Here is a 22,595-nt window from a genome sequence, read left to right on the forward strand (position 1 = left end):
ACACTGATCTGCAGTATCCATACGAAGTGAAAAGGATCAGGTTTGAATGCGCTTCCTTTCTTTCGAATCATACCAAGCGGAACTACTCCGTATCGTGTGACTTACTGCAACGACCCAAGCTATCGAGCTTGACCCGCGTCATTCCGCTAGGGCTTGGATCTTCCTGCGTTCAACACATGGCTTAAGAGCACTCCAAAGTGTTACATCTTCAATCTCCAAGTGCCGAGAACATTGGCAAAGTGGCAGTGCATGGCTGTCAAGGCCAAGGATTTCCGAATCCATTCTGGGAACTACTGCTCCACACACGGAGAAGGTTGTCCGCAAGAATCGGTTTACTAGGAGCTCTCAGTAATTGGCACCAGCTCACCTGCATTGGCGCCTGCTGTATACTTGTTACAACTTACATCGAGTTAGATGTATCTAGATATGCATTGTAGCCACTCTCTAAGGTTGATACTGTTTCTGGCCTGCATTGACGGCTCACGTGGATCAGGGTATCTTGCGGGATTCGCTCCCACCGATATATGTAAGGATGCATGACTAGCTCGCATCCTTGGGCTTGAGTAAGTATCATGACTTTTGGCTCTGGGAACGAATCATAATGGAGGAACAATCCTTGTCGGCCTCGGCGAGACTGTCCTCGGATCGATCGTCAACCAATCTAACGGCCAGCCACCCATGGCCCAAGCCTTTAGCGGCCCCGGATTTTGGTCTCACTTCACTTCCAGCCAGTGTCGATGACACTGGAGGTACGAATGAACTCGGCCAAGATAGAGCGATCCATCGTTTTCCAATGATATTCCATGCAGGAGCTGATGGAAGCATGGCAACCCCTCACAATCTTCCAGGTCAACGCCAGGGCTTCATCCATACGTTGACTGTTATATCTTAGGACGATCCCCGCACCTCTATTCGTATCCTAATTTTCACTTGTCTTTCAACATCTGCGACGCACGACCAATCCCATCATCATTCAGGCTCGTAAGTCTGATATTCATCAAAGGGGTTTCCCACGTCTGTACGAACCTTAATTGGATGGGCATTGAAACGTCTCCGCCTGATGTCGAGGAATCGACGGAGCCTCCTATATGTCCTTTTACGGACCGACACACTTCAATCTCAAGTAATCACACATGTGAAGTAAAAGCAGAACTCGGCGCGGACAAGCTAGAGTATCCTGCCGCCTTAGAAGTCTCGACGCCACCCTATAAATCGGCAAATGCTGCCTTTAACAATGATGAGGAGAGCTCAGCCCACTGTGCACACACTCTCTCTCCTGAGCAACTGGCGACTCTGCTCCAGGTCGATGTTCAGTAAGTTCCGCATTTTTGGTCCTTGCTCACTCCGTATCACCTCTCTCTGACTCAACTTTCCAGAAATGGCCTGTCGAGTACGGAAGCTGCCACTCGCTTGGAGCGGGATGGCCCGAACAGGGTGCAGGAGATCGAGGGCGTATCGACCTGGAAAATACTGCTGAGGCAGGTTTCCAATAGTCTAACTATGGTATGATCCTTCCTGAATGGCCATACCCCGGTTTGTCAAACTTCAAGTTGCCAAATGATACCAATGTAAACTCAGGTTCTCCTCATCACTATGGGTATATCATTCGGTATCCATGACTACATCGAGGGAGGCGTGATCACAGCAGTCATCGTCCTCAACATTGTCGTGGGGTAGGTTTATATACCCTGGATTTTGATGCCCTCAGACTGATCAATGTTTCACAGGTTCGTTCAAGATTACCGGGCAGAAAAGACAATTATGTCGCTGCATCGACTGTCCGCACCTGTATGCAAGGTACTGCGAGACGGCCGCGTGGTCTCCGCGCCGGCCGAGTCTGTTGTCGTTGGCGACGTTGTTCAACTCGCAGTTGGCGACATCGTTCCTGCAGATCTGAGATTGATCGACGGTACAAATGTATCAATGGATGAGGCCTTGCTAACGGGCGAATCCTTGCCTGTGAACAAAACCCCGCATATTGTGCTTTCTTCCTACAATATGCCCATCGGAGATAGAACCAACATGGCATATTCTGGATGTAGCATGACACAAGGACGGGCAACCGGAATCGTCACTGCTACCGGAATGAAAACCGAAGTGGGCAGGATAGCTAAACTTCTCCAGGAGACTTCAGAGGACGCCGACTCCAGTAGGCTCGTTAGGGCCGTCCGCCATGTCAAATCAACAGCAGAAAATGTCCTCGGTCTCGTTGGTACTCCACTACAGGTCAAGTTGAGTAAATTTGCGCTCCTTCTTTTTGCTCTCGCAGTTCTCTTGGCAATTATCGTCTTTTCTGTCAATAAGTGGGACATTGAAGGAGAAGTCCTGATATACGGAATAGCCATTGGCGTGGCCGTGATTCCAGAATCCTTAATTGCTGTGCTCACGATAACCATGGCGGTGGGTACCAAAGCAATGGCAAAGGGGAACGTCATCGTCCGGAAGCTTCAATGTCTGGAAGCTGTTGGCGGTGTCACAAACATTTGCTCTGACAAGACAGGAACCTTGACACAAGGAAGGATGATTGCACGTACGGCGTGGATACCGGGTGCTGGTACTCTGACTGTTCAGGATACCACCGACCCATACGACCCTACCAGCGGTTTGGTTCAATTGAACGGGTCTGACTGGGTTCCTGAGAAGCATGGTGAAAACCCGGCTCTCTCTACCTTTCTCGCCACAATTTCTCTATGTAATATGTCAGTCGTCCAAAATGAGGAGCCAGATGGCTCCTCAAGTGGTCGTTGGACTGCTGTGGGGGAACCCACCGAGGTCGCCCTGAACGTTCTGGCGCTGCGTGTCGGTTACGAGAAATCGACTATACTGCAGAGAGACGGTATGCAGCTCCACACAGAGTATCCGTTTGACTCTTCTATTAAGCGGATGACAATCGTTTACAAGAACTCGGGCGAGAACATGAACGAGGTGTATACGAAGGGAGCCCCCGAAGCTGTTTTACCAGGTCTCGCCATTTCTGAGAAGGAAAAGGAAGACATTCAGTATGAAGCCGATAGAATGGCGGGGGAAGGTCTTCGTGTTTTGTGCATTGCACACAAAAGAGCACCACTCGGAGACAAATCCCAAGTGTCCCCACGCGCCATGGCGGAGGCCAATCTTGAGTTCTGCGGCCTCGTAGGGCTTTATGACCCTCCCCGTGGAGAAACCGCTGCGGCTGTGCGCAAGTGTCAGATGGCCGGAATCACCGTGCATATGCTCACCGGTGACCACATCAAAACGGCGACAGCAATTGCGTCGGAAGTGGGAATCCTCGGTCCAATGTTGGATAGCAGATCATGGCGCTTGGTCATGGCTGCTGCCGAGTTTGACGAGCTATCTGATGCTGACATAGACGCCATTGATCAGCTACCTCTTGTGATCGCTAGATGTAGCCCTGCAACCAAGGTTCGAATGGTTGAGGCGATGCATCGACGTGGCGCTTTCTGTGTGATGACAGGCGACGGAGTCAACGACTCGCCCGCCCTGAAACGCGCAGATGTTGGCATTGCAATGGGCAAGAACGGCAGCGATGTTGCAAAGGAAGCGGCCGATATGGTACTCACAGACGATAACTTCTCGTCTATTGTGAAGGCAGTGGAGGAAGGAAGACGACTTTTTGACAACATTCAGAAGGTAATCTCGACTTGGCGGTTTTGTATGGCATGACTAACACCTGCAGTTCCTGATGCACCTGCTTATATCAAATATCGCTCAGGTGATTTTGCTTTTGATCGCTCTGGCTTTCAAAGATAAGCAGGGCAACTCGATATTTCCTCTATCGCCGCTTGAAATCCTCTGGGCCAACCTAGTCACTTCGTCATTCCTAGCTTTAGGGTTGGGATTGGAAGAAGGGCAGCCTGATCTGATGTACCGTCCACCACATGACCTAAAGGTCGGCGTCTTCACCAAAGAGCTTATTACGGACAAAATGATCTACGGTTCATTCATGGGATCATTGTGTCTGGTGGCCTTTGTATGCGTCATCTACGGAGCTGGTGCTGGTATTTCAGATCTGGGAGAGGACTGCAACAATGGCTGGAACGAAACATGCAACGTCGTCTACCGAGCGCGTGCTACAACCTATGCCTCACTGACATTCCTTCTGCTGATCACAGCGTGGGAGGTCAAACACTTCTCCCGGTCTCTGTTCAATCTAGATCCCGATAAATATCCCGGCAAGCTCTCTGTGTTCCAGTCCATTTGGAGAAACCGTTTCCTGTTTTGGGCCGTGGTTGCCGGCTTCGTGGTGGCCTTCCCGGTGATCTACTTGCCTACCATTAACAGACTGGTTTTCAAACATCAAGGTATCGGATGGGAGTGGGGGATCGTCTTTGGATGTGTCGCTGTGTACCTGGCGCTTGTGGAAAGTTGGAAAGCGATCAAGAGGGCTTACGGGATTGGAAGCGGGAAGAACGCAATGCTTACAATGATGGATGCTGAGATGAGAGCCGGTTTGACGCTGACGCCATCTACTCTTTTGTCGATGAGTGCCAACGCCAGCGTGGAGATGAAGTAGAGGACGTTTGGGAGCTAGAAGTGGGATAGAATGTTGAAACAGAGCCAGAGGATGTTCAACCATTTTCGGCAGCTCCGACGGGTTCTAGATGGTGTTCAACACACATTGCCTTTGTCTTTTTTTCGTTGACTAGATTCACTTGTTAACAATTCTTCTTTGCTATATCGCAGGTTTGCTTACCTCAGTTTTCGTATACCGCAGATTCTTCAACTTATCATTGGTTGCTTGAAATGTATATTCAACGGCGTCTCATAACTCGCAAGGACGACAGCCAGGTAAACTCAATAACCATATGCAGTGATCGACGGAGAGAAATCACCTAATATGAGGCCAGTCACACCACCTTGAGCCCAGGAAAATAATTTCATCATACTGGCAAACGAAATGAAGCCGAACCAAACAAGATGTCCGTTATCGCCAAACCAACTTGCAGGCTGCAGAGGTAGTGGGGGCGATTTGCTGACAGAGGCTTTTGGATCCCAGCCCCAGCGAATATCCTGCCAGGTTGGCAATACTCTATCCCTTTCTCTGCAGCTCCAAAGTGATCTCCCTGTCTCACTGCCATCTCACTTGTAGCCCCCAATCCCGCCATTATGATGAAGGTGTTGTGCCTCCACGGCAAGGGCACCAGCGGCGCCATCTTCAAGTCCCAGACAGGTCCGTAACCTACCCCGCTCACCCTTGCTTATCAGCTGCCCGCAAGTTCGCAACTAACCCCTCTCTCCCTCCAGCAACCTTCCGCTCTCACCTCAATGACCTCCACATCGACTTCGACTTCATAGACGGCCGCTACCCCTCCACCGCCGCAGCGGGCATCGACCTCTTCTACCCCGCCCCCTACTACTCTTTCTGGGAAGATGACTCGCCCGAGGCGATCCAGAAAACCTGCACCTGGCTCAAGGGCCTCATCGCAGAACGTGGCCCTTACGATGCAGTGATGATGTTCTCGCAGGGATGCGCCCTCGGCACCGCCATGCTCCTCCTCCACCAAGCGCAGAACCCCGCGCAGCCCCCGCCGTTCAAGGCGGCGATCTTCATCTGCGGCGGGCCGCCGCTGAAGCTGATTGAGAGCATCGGGTTTCAGATTTCCGACGCGGTGAAGGAGCGCGATCGGGCGGGGAGAGAGGCGTTGGCGATGCAGGCTCATTCGGCGTCGATATTGACGAAGGGGTCGGCGCGGTGGACGGGCGATGCGTCGGGGGGTGGGGCGGTGGATGAGGAGGAGCTCCGGGGGGAGATTCGGGGCCCGTTTAAGGTGGGGATTCCGACGGTGCATGTTTATGGGTCTAAGGATCCGAGGTATGCAGCTGGGGTGCAGCTTTCGGGGATTTGTGAGTCGGGGAAGAGAAGGGTGTTTGATCATGGGGGTGGGCATGAGATTCCCCGCACGGATCGGGTGAGTCGGACGATTGCAGACTTGGTAAGGTGGGTGTTGCTGGAGGTTTGTGCGTAGGAGGTTCTTGGATGGTAGTTATAGATGTTGCAGCGGTGTTGGACATCCATATATAATGGTTTTGGATCTATTTATCGGTTTGGCTATTCTTTATTATCGAGATGATCCGACGCAGTCTCTATCGCCCTTCGTATGGCATTGGCCGTCTTTGTCACCGCAGCCTTACTCCCAGCGCCAGGGATTTCGTGCCCTCGATCGTGAACATACGTCCATTTCATATCTGACCTGCAGGCGTCGCTCGTCATAGCCGCTTGGCCGGCGCTCTCTTCCAGTGCACCCCATACATGGACAGTGGGGATTTCCACAATACCCTTGACATATCGTAAATCCATATCTACGAACTTCCCCTTCTGCAATTCCTCATAGTCAATCGGCGGTCGGACAACCGAGAAAAGCACAGCGAATCTGAACGGGCTGTCAACGTCGTCTCCTCCGTTCTTTCTCTTGAAGACGTAGATAAGGTACGTCAGGATCATCGTTGCCGCCTGACTGAATGCGATTACACCGTCGTATGGCCCCTCATCTCGCAGGTGTTGTTCGAAATGCTGATACACGGCGAGACCACTCTGCGGGTCTTTGTCGTCAAAGTACGCGAAGACAGGTTCGTTGTCCAAGGCGATTGTCTCAACGCCTGTAGAATCAGTTCTCAATTGTGCATGGCTTTGTATGAAAGGGGACCCACGGACCTGGGTACATGCTCCAAGGAATGGTGCCTTCCACGAAATCGTAGACGTGGCTGTCTGCTAGCTCGTAACGGATGGCGGCTGGTTCTATCAGTTTCGAACAGCACGAGGAAGGTTATTCTACCTGTCTGCATCTCGAAGATCTTTGACCCTTGTCAGATTCATTATCGATGATGTTGGGTTTGGCTCGAAGCTTACCCGAGAATTGGTGCCCGCTCCATGGAGACTGTTCTCCATTAACAACTCGAGCAGTGCACTGGCTAGAGGATCGGAGGCACACTCACCAGAGAATGCGCATTATGTCTCAATGAAATTGTCGTCTTACTTCCGGACGAGAAAAGATTAGAGGAAGCCAAAGCAAGTGATGATAACCATTTATCAGCTGTCGCTGCGGTGGGTCACGTCGGCACTCATTTGCCAATTTGTCGAATTCCAAATAGACAGGAGGGTGCATAGCCAACACATTCATTGTAATATGGCCAATGATAGTGGCCAACTGCACGACGGTGAGCTGCATCGTCGTAAGCTAATTCGGTTCAGGCGTCCTGCCGTGTCTGCGGTGGATGTAAGACGAGCGATGGGTCTCGACTAGTGACAAATGACAGTCTCGCTTTACAACACCGGTCCACCAGTTTGACTTCCCTAGGATGTCATTAATCGATATTGATACAAGATATCAACCTGTTAACCGTCAGCATATTTAGATAGGTTCAGTCTACCCTTTTTTCTTTCCGACGCCGCTGCACTGAACATTCATTATGGCCGGCAGCACATCAACCGACAGTCTTCCACCCTTAGCGGTTGTAGGCTTCTCCTTCAAGTTCCCCGAGGATGCAACTTCATCAGATTCTTTCTGGCAGATGTTGCTCGATGGCAGATGTGTTTCGACCGAGTTCCCTGCCGACCGGCTGAACATCGACGCCCACTACCATCCTGATCGCAACCGCCTCGACAGCATCTCAATGCGCGGAGGACACTTTCTCAAGGAAAATATAGCGACCTTTGACGCGCCTTTCTTCTCAATGAGTGCTGCGGAAGCGGAGGCAATGGATCCTCAGCAGCGTATGGTCCTGGAGACCGTCTACCGAGCCCTGGAAAACGCAGGTCTTCCAATGGAGAAAGTTGCCAGCTCCAAGACGAGTGTGATTGCAGGCTCGTTTAGCGACGACTACTTTTTGTTGCAGACTAAAGATCCGCTGGATATGCCTAAATACACGGCCGTGGGCACGTCGCGGAATATGCTTGCTAATCGAGTTAGTTGGTTCTTTGATCTTCTAGGACCCAGCGTTGCGGTTGATACTGCATGTTCAAGCAGTCTAATCGCCTTGGATATGACATGCCAATCGATCTGGAGTGGAGACGCTGCTATGGTATGTTGACAGAAGGACAAATTCTTGTGACTTTTCTTGCTAACCCTTTGGTAGGGCCTAGCAATCGGGAGCAACGTGATACTAACCCCAGAAATGACCATGAGCTTGGACAATTTGGGTCTGCTATCGCGAGATAGTCACAGCTACAGCTTTGACAGCCGTGCAAATGGATATGCAAGAGGCGAGGGAATTGGTGTCATTGTGATTAAGCGACTCGATAGTGCTATACGTGATGGAGACACCATCAGAGCCGTTATAAGATCATCCTCTTCCAATCAGGATGGAAAGACACCCGGTATCACCCAGCCTAGCAAAGAGGCGCAGGTCCGCCTGATCAGAGATACGTACAAAAAGGCTGGGCTGGATATGTCACTGACTCGATATTTCGAAGCGCATGGCACAGGTATTTATTTAATGAGACCCCGGGAAGTTCCCTCTCTGTTAACTAGAATTAGGGACCCCCATTGGTGACCCAATCGAGACGAGAGCGATAGGGACGGCTTTTCGGCGGTATAGGTCCCCAGAGCAGCCATTATACGTGTAAGTCCTGTCTGGCCATTCCGAGCGAAAACTATCCTAAGACACTGTAGTGGATCTGTCAAATCGAACATAGGGCATCTTGAAGGAGCTAGTGGTGTTGCTGGAGTCATCAAAGTCATTTTAGCATTGGAGAGAGGCATCATTCCACCAAATAGCCGAAACCTGCAGTCACTTAATCCACAAATCGATGAAGAGTTCCTCAATTTAAAGGTTTGGAAGAGTTTCCGTCTTGAGTCGGCGCCCCTAACAGCTTTCGCACAATAGGTGGTGCAAAAGGCCATTCCATGGCCCGAGAATGGCCTACGAAGAGCTTCCGTGAGCTCGTTCGGCTTCGGCGGGTCAAATTGCCATGTCGTCCTGGACGATGCATACAATTCTCTTCGCCTTATGGGTATTGAAAACACCGGTCATCAGACGGTGGTCGTACCTCCATTACATGCAGACATTGGTCTAGTGGCGCAAGGGAAGCGTGGCTACGCCATGAATGACCAAAGCAGCGAACTGACCGACGACCATGTCATTGGACAAAAAGAGAATGGATTTCTCGACGAGGAGGAAAACGACCAGCTTCTTGTGTGGTCAACCGCAGACGAAGACGGAATCAAGCGACTTGTGGGATTCTGGAAGCCATTTCTATCGGACAAGCGTGAGTTCTCAAGAAGCCAGCGACATCAATATCTGCTCGACCTCGCATACACCCTCGATCAGCGCCGTAGTCACCTCCATTGGCGGAGCTATGCTATTGGAGATGTCTGGGGGGATCTTGGAAGCCTCTGTGACGACTTTGCGCCTCCAATCAAATCTACCGACGACCCTCACATAGCGTTCTTGTTTACTGGAGTATGACTATAACAAACCGGGGACTGCCGAGGCTGACCGTTCATAGCAAGGAGCTCAATGGCACGCAATGGGTCGCGAGCTATTACATCGGTATCCTATATTTGCGAACAGTCTCGCAGAGTCCGCAAAATACCTGAAAACACTAGGGTGCGCCTGGGATCTTCTAAGTAATTGTCCGTCTCATTCAGCCTGTAGCCGGATGGCTAACAATGGCTTCACAGATGAGCTACAACAGTCCGCATCTGATACCAACGTGAATAATCCCGCTTATGGCCAACCTATATCGACTGCTCTTCAGGTCGCCCTCATTGATCTACTTGACAGCTGGGGAGTTATCCCAACGGCAGTTGTAGGACACTCCTCCGGAGAAATTGCTGCTGCGTACTTGCCCTGCCAATATATCCATGTATCTGTCTCAATATGACTGACGAGGAATGAGACAGGTACTGCGCCAGAGGTCTCTCAAAGCAATCCGCGCTGAAAGTTTCGTACTACCGAGGCTTTCTGGCGGCAAAGCTTGAAGAGCTCAGCTCAATGAAAGGTTCAATGCTTGCGGTAGGTCTATCCAAGGATGATACCCAAGAATATATCGACAGGATCCAAAGTCGGAGACTGGTCGTGGCCTGCATCAACAGCCCTAGAAGCGTGACAGTGTCAGGCGACGCAGAGCAAATCGACGCCCTGCATAATCTGCTGCAGCAGGATGAGGTCTTCTCACGCAAGTTGGTGGTCGACGTCGCGTATCATTCGTTCCAGATGCGAGAAATCGCAAACGAGTATCAGTCTGCGATGGGAACGTTGGAGAAGCCAAGTTGTGAGAAGAAGAATGCCCCGGTCATGTTGTCTTCTGTAACTCGAGACTGGGTCTCAAGTCTTGAGCTGACGGACCCTGCATACTGGGTACGGAATATGGTGTCTCCAGTATTGTTCTCCGATGCTGTGAGCCGCATCTGTTCTTCTCCAGGAAAGCAGACCAGGAAAATCGATGGAAGCCATCGCTATCAGATGACAATCAATCATCTCTTGGAGATTGGGCCGCACGCAGCATTGCAAGGTCCATGCCGAGATATACTCAAGAGCATCAACAAGCAAGCCGATATCCTTTATCTTTCACTTCTAATACGGAATAAATCTGCTGTGAAGACCGCCTTGGACTGTGCAGGTCACTTGCATTGCTACGGCTACCCAATCAATCTGGCACTGGTTAACACAACTGCCTATGGTGGAACCAGCCAAAGACGAGTGCTCAGTAACCTTCCCGAATACCCATTCAACCATTCTACATCATACTGGCGCGAGAGCCGAAAAAGCAAGGGCTACAGATGCAGGAGATTCGGCCGTCTGGACCTTGTCGGTATCCCAGATCCAGATGGCAACCCAATGGAAGCTACCTGGAGGAACATCATCCGAGTCTCTGAGATGCCGTGGGTTCAAGACCACAAGATCAATAATACGATTCTCTACCCGGCGGCAGGCATGTTGGTCATGGCGGTGGAGGCGATCAAGCAGCTTGTTGAGCCAGACAAAGCCATTGTGGGCTTCAATATCAAAGATGTCGTGTTTTCATCTGCACTGCATATACCTACACATGCGGACGGCATCGAGACAAATATACACATGAAACGCATCAGAGAAGGCAAGGCAGATAGTAGCGGCTGGTACGAATTCCGGATATGTTCGTACGAGAACAACACCTGGATTGAGAACTCCACTGGGTCTATTCAAGCCGCATTCGAAGCTGGCGAGATGGGACTGGATACCAACGGCCGAGTGGAGCGCGAGTGGCAGGAAGGTCTTGTGCAGTCATATTTGAATGCAGCATATACATGCGCAGAATCCATCGACGCATCCCAGTTCTACGAAGATATATTTGCCTGTGGCTACCATTATGGACCGGACTTCAAGGCAATCACAGCTCTCAGATGCGATGGAAAGCCCAATGGCCAATTTGTCTCGGATGTCCGCACCTACAGGTGGGTGGAGGACGCGAGCTCAGCAATTGCTCTGCCTCATACGATTCACCCTACCACATTGGATGCCGTTATCCACATTATGGCCGGTATCGTGACGTACGGAAGCCAGAAAAAACCCTTGGCTGTTCCGACACGGATTGACCAAGCATGGATATCGAACAGCGGGTTGAGCCATCCGACAGCGGATAGTATCAAGGTGCATGCGAGTTCCCACAGGTCAGCCACTGGGGACGCTCGGTATTCAATGACTGCAGTTGATTGCGAAATGACGCGTGCACTCCTGACCATCAACGGCCTTAGAGTCACAGCCCTGGAAAGCTCAGAGGCCTTTACAGAAGATGGTCAACTACAGACGGAGAACCTCTGTCACCATATAGAATGGAAGCCTGACCTCGACTTGCTGGAAAACGAGAAAATCCGAGCATTTTGTGCAAGTGGAGGGTCAACTAACGAAGAACCAGTCCAGTACTTTACTGAATTGGACTTCCTTGTTATAACATACGTTGACAAAGTCCTGAAGTCGATCCCGGACGTCAAGATTGATCACCCTGCCCATATGGGGAGGTACGTGGAGTGGATGGTAGATCAGCAAAGAGCACTAGATTCAGGCCACTCTCCCTTTAGCTCTGAAATATGGAGGAACCGCATGAAGGACGAGAGCTTCGTTAACGACATTCATGCAAAACTCGAGAACACGAACAAGCGAGGACTACTTGTGAGCACAGTCTGTAGGAACCTTCTCAAGTTCCTTAAAGGAGAAATCGACCCCATTGTTTTCTTATTCGAAGGAAACTTACTTGATGACTCTTATTATGAAATGGTAAGCCAGGACGCCATGATAGCATTCAATTGTCAGTCAAATGACCATGTTCTGCAGGTTCATTCTCTCCCACGTATTCGTCAATTCGCTCGGTATTTGGATGCTCTGGCCCACAAGAACCCACACATGAAAGTCCTTGAAGTTGGTGCTGGAAGCGGCGCCATGACTCAATTCTGCCTCCAGGTCCTTTCTACAAACTCGGAAAACGATGTCACGGCGCCTCGCTATGGACATTGGGATTTTACGGATATATCTGGGTCATTCTTTCCGAAGGCACAGGACCTCTTTGCATCTCAAGGCACGCGGATGAGGTTCAAGACACTTGATATCGAGCAGGATCCTGCGCTGGAGGGCTTCGAATGTGGAACGTATGACATGGTTGTTGCATTTCTGGTGAGTTTATGAGTTTGAAAATTGTACGGTTTGAGAGTAGGGACACGATCTGACCTGCCTGATATCTTAGGTCTTGCATGCAACAAAAGATCTGTCTGCGAGTCTGAAGAATGTCCGCAAGTTGCTGAAGCCGTATGATCGTTCCACCAACATGTCGCAACTGAATCCGAGTAATAACTGATACCATCTACTGCAGCGGGGGAAAGCTTGTACTCGTCGAAATTACCCGACCGGGTGCTATCCGGACGACGTTTGTCTTTGGCTTGTTTGAAGGATGGTGGCGAGGTACGTCTTTCCCTTCTATACCCTAAAGCTGGAATCGCACAAGATTCTCTGACGCTCTCAGGACTCGAGCCCCACCGCCAGAAGAATCCATGCGCGGACGTGGCCCAATGGGAAAGACACTTGAAGAAAGCCGGATTCTCTGGCTGCGATGTCGTGATCGACGATTACAGCCACGAGGACTGTCAGGAGGCTAGTCTAATTCTCTCGACTGCCGTTGATGATACGCCCGCGGGTGAAAAGTCGCCGAAGATAAGTATCATCGTTGATCCTGCTAACTATGCGCAAGTAGAATTGGCCGGTGAACTTGAAGTCCAGCTCGTGCGTGCGGGACTGGCCAATATAACGCAGACACCACTGGAACGTTTCCTCACAAAAGAAGATTCCACAAACAGTCTGGATATCACGGTTTTGGAAGGATACAGTCCCTACCTGTACGATATAAACAAGCAAGAGTTTAAGCGTGTTCAGAGCTTGCTATCGTCTACGAGGAACCTTATCTGGGTAAATGGTGGGGGCGGACAAAAACCATGTCCCAAATATCGTCTCGTGGACGGACTGTTTCGAGTCCTTAGAGAGGAGAACCACAGGACAAGACTGACAATCCTCTCCCTGGAACAGAAGGCGTCGATCAAGCACCAGGCACAACAGATTGTCAAACTAGCGCTTTCTGCCGTGACTCAAGAGATTAGCATCGACACAGATTACACAGAGTTTGACGGCATGCTTCACGTCGGCCGCCTGGTCCACGCCGCTGGGGTCAATCAGGAAATTTCAGCGAAGAAGCTCCCTCAACAAAAGGCATTACGACCTTTCGGTGCTGGGCCCCGGCTCAGACTTGAGATCGGCTCCCCTGGTCTGTTGAACACTCTCCACTTCGTGGAGGACACTTCACACGAGAAGCCACTTAAACCTACAGAATTCGAAGTTCAAGTGAAGAGTGTCGGCCTTAATTTCCGGGACGTCCTGATTGCACTGGGGCGGCTGGACAGTGAGGCGCTGGGGGCTGAATTCGCAGGGCTAGTTACAAAGGTTGGATCCTCATGCCGCAAGTTTCAACCGGGAGACAGGGTTCTGGCGTGTTATCCCAGTCGGCACGCAAACTATGTCCGTCTAGAAGAAAACATGGCCGTCATAAGGATTCCGGACACTATGCTCTCCTTTTCGGAAGCCGCAGCTTTGCCAGTCGCGTATGCCACAGCGTGGATCGCGCTCAATCACATCGCTCGACTTCAGCAAGAAGAAACAATTCTGATTCATTCAGGTGCTGGAGGAACGGGACAAGCCGCCATCCAAATCGCTCAGCTCCTCGGTGCGAGGGTCTTCGCGACTGTCTCCAATGAGAATAAAAAGCGGTTCCTTGTAGAGAGGTACAAGATCCCGGAGGACCATATCTTCTCAAGTCGGAACACACTATTCGCGAAAGGAATCAAGCGCCTCACAAACAAGAAAGGCGTCGATGTGGTTCTCAATTCGTTATCTTCCGAGGGGCTTATCGCCTCCTGGGAGTCGATCGCACCGTATGGTCGGTTCATCGAAATCGGGAAGAACGATATCTTGTCCAACGCAAAGCTCCCGATGTTGCAATTCGAGCAGAATATAACTTTTGCTGCGGTTGATCTGGCCGCGATGACAATGGATCGCCCACACGTTGTGACAGCGGCATTGGAAACTATCTTGTCATTGTTAAGAGAAGGGAAGATCTCCCTTCCGGATCCAGTTCAAGTCTATGGCATATCAGACATTGAAGTTGCATTCAGGCAAATGCAGAGCGGCAAGAACTCAGGGAAGGCTGTTTTGGAGATGAGAGGTACAGACGAGGTAATGGTATGCTGGTTGCTCCCCTCCAAAGATGTGCGCAGAATGCTAGCTAACCAAGCATAGACCGTCCTGAAAACAAGACCAGAGTGCCTCTTTAGTCCGGGTGAAACATATCTCATCGCAGGTGGCCTAGGCGGCTTAGGGAGGAACATCGCTCGCTGGTTTGTTGAGAGGGGAGCTCGAAATCTGATTCTACTTTCAAGATCGGGGCCTCAGAACCCACATGCTCACGACCTGGTCAGGGAGCTAGAAGCCAAAGGCGCAAGAGTGTCTACGCCTGTGTGTGACATTACCGACAGGGAATGCCTGAAAGCCGTCTTGTACGAGTTTGGTCAGACGATGCCTCCGATCAAAGGATGCGTCCAAGCATCGATGGTCGTTAGTGTAAGTTTAATCTCTCGATATCAAAGAACGTTCACTGACATCTTTGCTCTCATAGGACGCTCATTTCGAAGGTATATCTTTCGAATCTTGGAAAGCTTCTACCACGCCTAAGGTCCAAGGCTCATGGAATTTACACGAGCTTCTTCCGAGAGGAATGAATTTTTTCGTGTTAATGTCATCTGTTGCTGGAATATACGGCGCACGAGGAGCATCTGGTTACGCCGCTGGCAATACGTTTGAAGACGGCCTAGCCCGGTACCGCATTGCACTGGGCGAGAAAGCTGTGTCGTTTGACCTTGGAATGTTTCTGTCCGTTGGTGTCTTAAAAGACAACTTGGCACTCCGAGAAAAGATGTTGGCAAGTACTGTCTTCCATCAGATCACAGAGTCTGATCTCCACGCGCTCCTGGATATCTACTGTAATCCAAGTCTGGACGCAATCCCATTGTTGAAAAGTCAGACGGTGGTTGGAATGACACCAAAACTGCGCGAGAAAGGCATGACAACCACCGAATGGATCAAGCGACCATTCTACCAGCACATGACATTGGTCGAAGGGACGGACGCTGGCATTCCTGGGAAGGCGGAGCATACCAATTTCGCTGCCCTCTTCGCAAACGCTGGATCCGTAGCCGATGTCACTGCAGCAGTGACAGAACAGCTGAAGAACAAGCTCTCCAAAATGCTCTCATTACCGCTTGCTGATATAGACGTCGACAAGCCCATACACCAGTACGGAGTCGATTCCCTGGCGGCAGTGGAACTGCGGAACTGGTTCTCGAGAGAACTCCGCGCAGACGTCGCCATTTTTGACATCCTCGGAGGCGCAAACATTGCCTCTGCCGTTGGACTAGCGGTTCGGAAGAGTGAATACCGAAAAGGAGAATGGGGATCGTGACCAAGTAGGGCGCGTGCGGAGAACAGCGTGGAGCCGGTTGTATACCTTGGTGGGTGGATCAGCCCCCTTCACCTATGAACGACTTGCATTCGGGTTTATAAAACGATCATCGCTGGCCAGGTACTGCTATCGGTCTCTGACGGCTATAGATGGGGCGGGCTGGATGTCGGATATCTGCTGCGCCGGCTATCGGTTTTTGATTTTCGGCAATTGATCGGGGCCGGAGTATACAACGCGATACTTTGTATAAGACAACGTCCACGGAATACAACCCGTAGCCCTAGAATATAGCTCGAGAAGAATCAGAAGACGAAATGATGTCCAAATATCGTGTTCTCCATATAGGCGATAACATCAAGTACAACCACGATGTTTACCAGCGTTTCGCCTCGGAATTCGAAATCATCCAGCCCACGGTCGCGGAGCGTGAACGGGGCGAATTCATGCGCGCCTTGAAAGAACGTCGCTGGGGCGACTTTCATGCAATTTTCCGCCCCTTCTGGAATACAGGAGGTGAAATGGGCCGGTGGGACGCGGAGCTCATCCCCCTGCTCCCGCCATCAGTACGCATCATGGCCTCCGCAGGCGCAGGCTACGACTGGGCCGACGTAGATGTCTTCGCACAACACGGTGCGCTTCCAACCGAGCACCGAGGCAGAATCACCTAGCTAACAGTGACGAAAGGAATCGTATACTGCAACGGCGCGGCCGCCTCCTCGGAATCAGTCGCCGACATGACCCTCTTCCTCATCCTTGCCGTCTTCCGCAACCTCGCCTGGTCACACCAGGCCGCGCACTCCTGCAACCCGCAACGCTTCCTCGACGCACACAAGAACTCCCCGCTGACAGCGCTGAACCCGCGCGGCCGCATCCTAGGCATCATCGGGCTGGGCCAGATCGGGTACACGATCGCCAAGAAAGCGCACGCCGCCTTCGGCATGCAGATCGCGTACAACGATCTAGTTCGCAAACCGGCCGAGGTCGAGAACGCCGTGGGCGCGCGGTTCGTGGGCGAGCTGGACGAGTTGCTGGGGTTGGCGGATTGCGTGGTGGTCGCGACGCCGTTTGCGGGGCGGACGCTGATTGATGCGGAGAGGCTGGGGAGGTTCAAGCGCGGGGCACGGTTCATCAATATCGCGCGGGGATCATTGGTGGATGAGGAGGCGCTGCTGCGGGCTCTGGATGAAGGGCAGATCTCGGCTGCTGGGCTGGATGTTCATGCTGAGGAGCCGTATGTGCATCCGCGGCTGGCGAGGCATGGCCGGGTGATGATGATGTCGCATAATGCTGGGGGTACGGTTGACACGCATGTGGGGTTTGAACGGTTGGCGATGGAGAATATTGAGGAATTTTTGCTGAGAGGGAAGGCTTTGACGCCTGTGAATCTGCATTTGATCAAGACGCCGAAGAGTATGCTGTGATTGATTGCTTAAGATTCCTTGCCTGCGTGGCTGGATACACTGGTAGACTAGATGTTGCAGCGGTGCTTGGAGTCCTAATCATGACTTTCAATGACTCGTCTTCAGGAACCTCCTGAATTTCGTCTGAAGTATGGTAGATGTAGCATGCGGGAGGAAAAAGCCGATGGATGAAGATTCAGGAACCAGGATCTGTGGTGGTCCAGACCTGGCGAAAAGGGATACCCACCCTTTACCCGTTTAGGTAATTCTACACCTGATCGGGCGTTGCAAGGGTCGTGGCGCGGCTTTCACCTCATTTCAGATGGAAATGTTATTACTATTGGCTAATGTACTCTATTTTATTGAGAAACTTCGAATTCGTGCTTCAGCATAGTCATCCCGACATGACTGTCGAATATGAATCAGACGACATCATCTGGTTCGATGCCGATGAATATATCGGCGCGGAGGTCTCATTTCTCTCTGGTTCAGCGTGGAAACCAAGCTCCAGGATAAGGGAATACGCGTATTATGAAGCTCAGGCAGACTGCGAGGACTTTGACATTCAATCCGAGGCGCGTGGCTTGCTCGTCTGCTTCAAGGTATCTGGAAGTGGCCCACCGACTGCTGTCATCAAATTTCGTTTGCAGTGAGTGTTACAATGAGACCATGAGAGATACCTATAGATTAAGGTTTGATGGTTAGGATCCCATGGTTCAGGACAGTAAGGAAGACGCCCGAGGTCCGCGCTGAGCAGGGTACTTCAGAATTGCCTAGCAGCTGGAACTCGGAAATCGAAGCCTTGACCTAGTTGACAAAGGCCCGCTGCTCCAGCTCCCCTGCTTTGCTTGCCTGCAGATAAGCAATCTTACAGTGAATAGGTCCCTGAGGGCTACAAGCCGAGTATATTAATGGAGAAATCACCGGGTTCTGACCCCTCGGGTTCATTCACTAGTCAGATGCCCCTTGTTGAACGGGATCGTTTGCGGATGGCTTTCAAGGCAGCGTGACTGTGAGTATTTGCTCTGATTTTCAACATGTCCAATAAGAAAGACCCCAACTGGGGGCTCCCCGCCATTTAGATCATGGGGAAGATAAGCTGGTGGTTATTTACAGTGAGACAGTCCGTTGCGGAATACTGCATGCAGATGGGGCAATACGTAACCTCCTTCCGGACGAGGAAGCTGATAAATGGTGGGTCCCCTTGAGGAGTTCGCCAACTCTGTGGCCAGCTACCTGGTTGATTGGGAACACTGGCACTTTGCAGATGAGAAATCTGTTTGAGAAGACCGTTTCTACATTAGATGGAATCTCGCACGAGAAGGGACCGTCGCACAATCTTTTTGATATGTCTGATTGGCCCTGTGATATCGATGTATGGAGTCGAAAACTTGTAGCGACCTTGGCTGAGGTCTTCAGGATGCAACACGAGACTCACGGCCAGCAGTTTTGATTTCAACAGATGTCAATGGTCAACGCATTCCAGGTAGATTACGAGTTTCGAGAGACACACAGGTCAGTTGGACCGGATATGTTAGGTTATTAATCATTCGTCAAAACCCAGTTGATTCTAGCTAGTCTAGTGCATGTTCTACCAGGAAAATGTATCCTCATAAAGATCGACCAACTGCCCGTTCTGACGTTCTCGAACGGCCTGTCTCACGTCGTCGCCCAGTCCTCCCGGCCCGCAAACACTGACGGCCATCGCACCGACTTGCTGCGCCATCTCGACATCTAACACTTCCGCAAACGATGGTTTGCCATACTTGATGCTAATAGACACTGTTGATGGTGGCGATTTGGTCCAGGGACTCTCGTCGGATAAGTATTCGTCTGTGGTATACCCTTTCGCTGTCACGTACACTTGAATTGATAATGAAAACTCAGGAAGCTGAAAGTATGAGGTTTGCTTGCGCTCGTTCGGGGCTTCGACGGCTGGGTGGTCGAGTAGAGAGGCCATCCATGGCTGGATCCAGTCCAGATGTTCTAAGTGGGGTTAGACCATGTTCGTTTGCTCTTTGACCTGTAGAACATACCTAGGTGGCGCACAACCCATACCAAGGTGACTCTCCGCACCGCCATCGACCGGTCGGAAAAGCCATCGGCAAACTCACGCAGGTAAGAAAGTGGGTGAGTTATCCCTATTCCCCCTGCTATGAGCAGTACCGTACCATAAGAGGCTAGAGAGTGAAGCCCCCCTATGTTGGATCCACTATGTAAGCATATCTCCCACAGTGAATCAACTCATAGTACATAATACATACCAAATGGCCCTTCTGCCAACGCAGTCGCGTTGAACTTCCCTTCCTCAGAGCTGTGAACCCTCCTCAAGAGCTTGTTTGTAAATCCATCTCGCCGCTTGATTAGGAATGACATGGTAGTCCGCTGCGGTCCCCCCAGCAAGACATTGAACGAGTCGCTCGAATCGCGCTTTTCGCTAGTAGTCATCCGATCTGAAGATGTCCATGCCACGGAGAACGGATGCGAGGTCCATAGTCCTAGCGACGGGATATAGAGGTACATATACTGTCCGGCCTTGAATTCCCAGGGACGCGACACGGCAACCTCGACACGGGCGACGTCTCCAGGCAATAGTTCAACGGTAGCAGAAGTACGCTGTTTGCCGCAATTCCTCCAGATAATGCTGACGAGACGTGCAACCCTCTGGAGAGAAGCATGAGTAGTGCAAACATGATGACCAAGGGCAGATACTCACATCAAGACCCCAAAGGATCAACGTAGCCAAAAGAACCCTCTGCTGGGCCAAGCCACGAAGATGATACCATAGCCCAACAAATGACATGACTGCGAGGAATATATGAAAATGAAGAAAGGCTTCGTAGAATGCATGCCGAATTGGTGATACTGATTGAAAGAAAATAACTACAAATGCAATAAGAGCCTACCATCGACGGCCGTTAGTAATGCCTATTGGTAAACCATTCGCCAAGACGGATCACTTACAATCATTCCATATACATAGAAAGGATGACTCCAAAGTTCGTTCGTGATCGCGTCCATAGATACTGTTTTCCTTGTCAGCAACGGCCATCTTTCGAGACGGCTGAACCACCCACCCTGCGTGGCCTGCGCCCCAATGACACAACCCATGTGAATAAGGGCCCCAGCAATCATCACCCGTCCGACCCAGCGGTGCAGGAGATTAAAAGTGTCAAATGGAATGCCCAGAAGTGGGATGAGGGGATTGTTCCGACCCGCGGTCAAGACCAGCGCAGGTGAGTTCATTACTGCTAGATGTCCGGCGGCATATTTCAATTGGTACATCTTTTCTTGATAGTCCGTCCACCAGTCGACTAGGACGAACAAGAAAAGCAGGTTGGTCGTGATATATCCCAGAAGTAACGTAGCCTCCAGTCGTAAGGGTATGCTTCCCATATGAATCCTGTTGAGCAGTCGAAATTCGCGACTGTGCCGTTTGTAAAACAACGGTGCATAGAGTACTTGCTTCTTGATCCAGGCAAAGATGGTGCTGGTCCGCGAGAACTTGCTCTGGTCATCTGTCTGAAGAATCTCACGTAAACGACGGCGATGCTGAACCCTTATGACCATCCGACACAGGAATAGAACGGTGAAGGCCCCGCTGAGGACAAACAGAGGTGTCGCCAATACCGGGTTCATGGGACGATGAGGGTAGCCGGGGTGGGAGTGGTCTACCCCTGGTCCTCCGAGTTCTACTCCCATTTCCTGAGTTCAAAAGAAACATTCAAATCACAAGTTGAATGACGGACGAACGGAGTGGGTCGAAGTATAGCAGCGGCAAAAGCTGCACATGCGCTTCCAAACTGGCGAAAAGGCCGCGAATAGAAGAGAGTTCTTGCAGAAGTTAAAGCAGTCAAATCATGGACTCAAAACACCAGGTCGTGAACAATAAAAATAGTTCCAGCCATGACGTGAGAGTCCTTCTACAATGGCCTCTCCTCCTGATGCCGTCATCCACCATCCCGCAGTCATCATGGAATACGTAGTAACGCAAAGAGTCACCCAACAAGCTACAAGGAAGACTGATGACAAAAAGATCAGCGTCAGTGAAGCAAGCTAGTGCAACCATGGAGAATGTCGGGAGTTGATGTCTTACTCAGCTGAGCTTCGCTCTGGAATGTGAGAGACTTGGAGCGTGGAGCCCGTCTAGATCATAGCGGAGGTCCCTATTATTGCCCGGCCTCGAAACGAACCCAAACCATCATTCGAAATTCAATGACTAATCTTACACAGCATTGTCGACGGCTGGGATTTCTGGTCAAGTTATTAGCCGATGTCTTAGACTTAGATTGAATTATCGGAGTCTGTGGATGGGCCCCTACTCTCCGATGGAACGGTAGCTCCGAAAACGGAAAGTCATGCAGGATCGCCAGATTCCGCGAATACCGAAAGCTTGATTGCTCGCCCTGAGCACAAGTCTTGCTCCATTATTCGGCAAGAACTGACGCTGAAGATGCCGACGGCCTCGTCATCTTGCAGGTTCTGACCCTATGACGAGGAGCTGCCTGCCAGCCTGAGCTTATCACGAGATGACATTCCTGTCATCCGTCTCTTCTGGTCCACTGTAAAGCAATCCAAGATGTAGCTTGCAGCTGCTCGCCGAGCTCTCTTGTTGGCCAGCAGGGATCCCTCTATTTACCAGCATGTCAGTCTAACCAGGTTCACTCTGTATTAAAAGTTTCTAAGCCACAGACGTCGCATCGTCATCCTAATCATACCAGAGCATTCACATAGCAGTAAGACTCATGATGTAAGCAAAGAAAGACCCTTTACTGGCTATATTTGTTGTTGCACAACGAGACGGAGGATGCAACGAGCCAATATTGCAACATTGCTGATTCAGAATCGTATGAAAAGGCCTAGGCAACACGCAACGCGCGCTTAGATAGAGAGTGAATCCCCAGTCTGGAGTCGAAGAGCCAACAAGACTTTGTGTTCTGAGGTCGATGATGTCGGTAGGCAAGCGTGAATACCACCGTAGTCTCGAGATCCAAACTGTAAATATACAGCGCGGAAGGGCGACCCGAATGCCACCTTAGGGAAGAGCAAAGACTTCATCACGATTGATACCTTTATCGATAAAAAATATCGAAACGCCCCAAACTATCGTAATTCAGCACTTGGATGAATCCAAGAGAGCATAACTTGATTGATAGCACACGAAGAGTGGGATGTTTGAGTCTGACTGCCATCGAGTGTCGCTAGGTAGGATCACCTTTGGTTAG

The 22,595-nt window shown here is 50.9% G+C and overlaps 6 protein-coding genes across 6 annotated transcripts; 4 read left to right on the forward strand and 2 right to left on the reverse strand.

The window, feature by feature from the left end:
• Positions 1–601: 601 nt before the first annotated feature.
• ALT_4717 (putative potassium/sodium P-type ATPase) lies at positions 602–4,513 on the forward strand (the record flags this gene model as incomplete). Its single annotated transcript, XM_089599790.1, has 6 exons — positions 602–749; positions 1,142–1,313; positions 1,377–1,503; positions 1,579–1,673; positions 1,728–3,630; positions 3,677–4,513. 6 exons carry the CDS (start codon positions 602–604, stop codon positions 4,511–4,513), a joined length of 3,282 nt encoding a protein of 1,093 aa, XP_089456128.1.
• Positions 4,514–5,106: 593 nt separating this feature from the next.
• ALT_4718 (putative EF-hand calcium-binding domain protein) lies at positions 5,107–5,966 on the forward strand (the record flags this gene model as incomplete). Its single annotated transcript, XM_033556836.2, has 2 exons — positions 5,107–5,170; positions 5,245–5,966. The coding sequence occupies 2 exons, from the start codon at positions 5,107–5,109 to the stop codon at positions 5,964–5,966; spliced, it is 786 nt and encodes a 261-aa protein (XP_033412727.2).
• Positions 5,967–6,049: 83 nt separating this feature from the next.
• ALT_4719 (uncharacterized protein) lies at positions 6,050–6,947 on the reverse strand (the record flags this gene model as incomplete). The annotated part of the gene is made up of 5 exons (XM_033556837.1): positions 6,050–6,597; positions 6,653–6,730; positions 6,774–6,792; positions 6,848–6,875; positions 6,934–6,947. 5 exons carry the CDS (start codon positions 6,945–6,947, stop codon positions 6,050–6,052), a joined length of 687 nt encoding a protein of 228 aa, XP_033412728.1.
• Positions 6,948–7,407: 460 nt separating this feature from the next.
• Positions 7,408–15,970, forward strand: ALT_4720 (type I polyketide synthase; the record flags this gene model as incomplete). The annotated part of the gene is made up of 15 exons (XM_089599791.1): positions 7,408–8,019; positions 8,074–8,422; positions 8,475–8,559; positions 8,610–8,769; positions 8,824–9,399; positions 9,446–9,566; positions 9,621–9,780; positions 9,843–11,936; positions 11,997–12,192; positions 12,250–12,585; positions 12,656–12,717; positions 12,782–12,870; positions 12,932–14,694; positions 14,752–15,072; positions 15,128–15,970. The coding sequence occupies 15 exons, from the start codon at positions 7,408–7,410 to the stop codon at positions 15,968–15,970; spliced, it is 7,767 nt and encodes a 2,588-aa protein (XP_089456129.1).
• Positions 15,971–16,284: 314 nt separating this feature from the next.
• ALT_4721 (D-mandelate dehydrogenase-like dehydrogenase) lies at positions 16,285–18,181 on the forward strand (the record flags this gene model as incomplete). The annotated part of the gene is made up of 4 exons (XM_033556840.2): positions 16,285–16,600; positions 16,655–17,380; positions 17,797–18,019; positions 18,076–18,181. The coding sequence occupies 4 exons, from the start codon at positions 16,285–16,287 to the stop codon at positions 18,179–18,181; spliced, it is 1,371 nt and encodes a 456-aa protein (XP_033412731.2).
• A 780-nt stretch (positions 18,182–18,961) lies between these two features.
• On the reverse strand, positions 18,962–21,009 carry ALT_4722 (ferric reductase family protein; the record flags this gene model as incomplete). The annotated part of the gene is made up of 5 exons (XM_089599792.1): positions 18,962–19,356; positions 19,407–19,520; positions 19,635–20,034; positions 20,087–20,272; positions 20,335–21,009. The coding sequence occupies 5 exons, from the start codon at positions 21,007–21,009 to the stop codon at positions 18,962–18,964; spliced, it is 1,770 nt and encodes a 589-aa protein (XP_089456130.1).
• Between the last annotated feature and the right edge of the window lie 1,586 nt (positions 21,010–22,595).

This window comes from Aspergillus lentulus (assembly GCF_001445615.1).
Source record: "Aspergillus lentulus DNA, contig: Alt08, strain: IFM 54703, whole genome shotgun sequence".
NCBI classification, from domain to species: Eukaryota; Fungi; Ascomycota; class Eurotiomycetes; order Eurotiales; family Aspergillaceae; genus Aspergillus; species Aspergillus lentulus.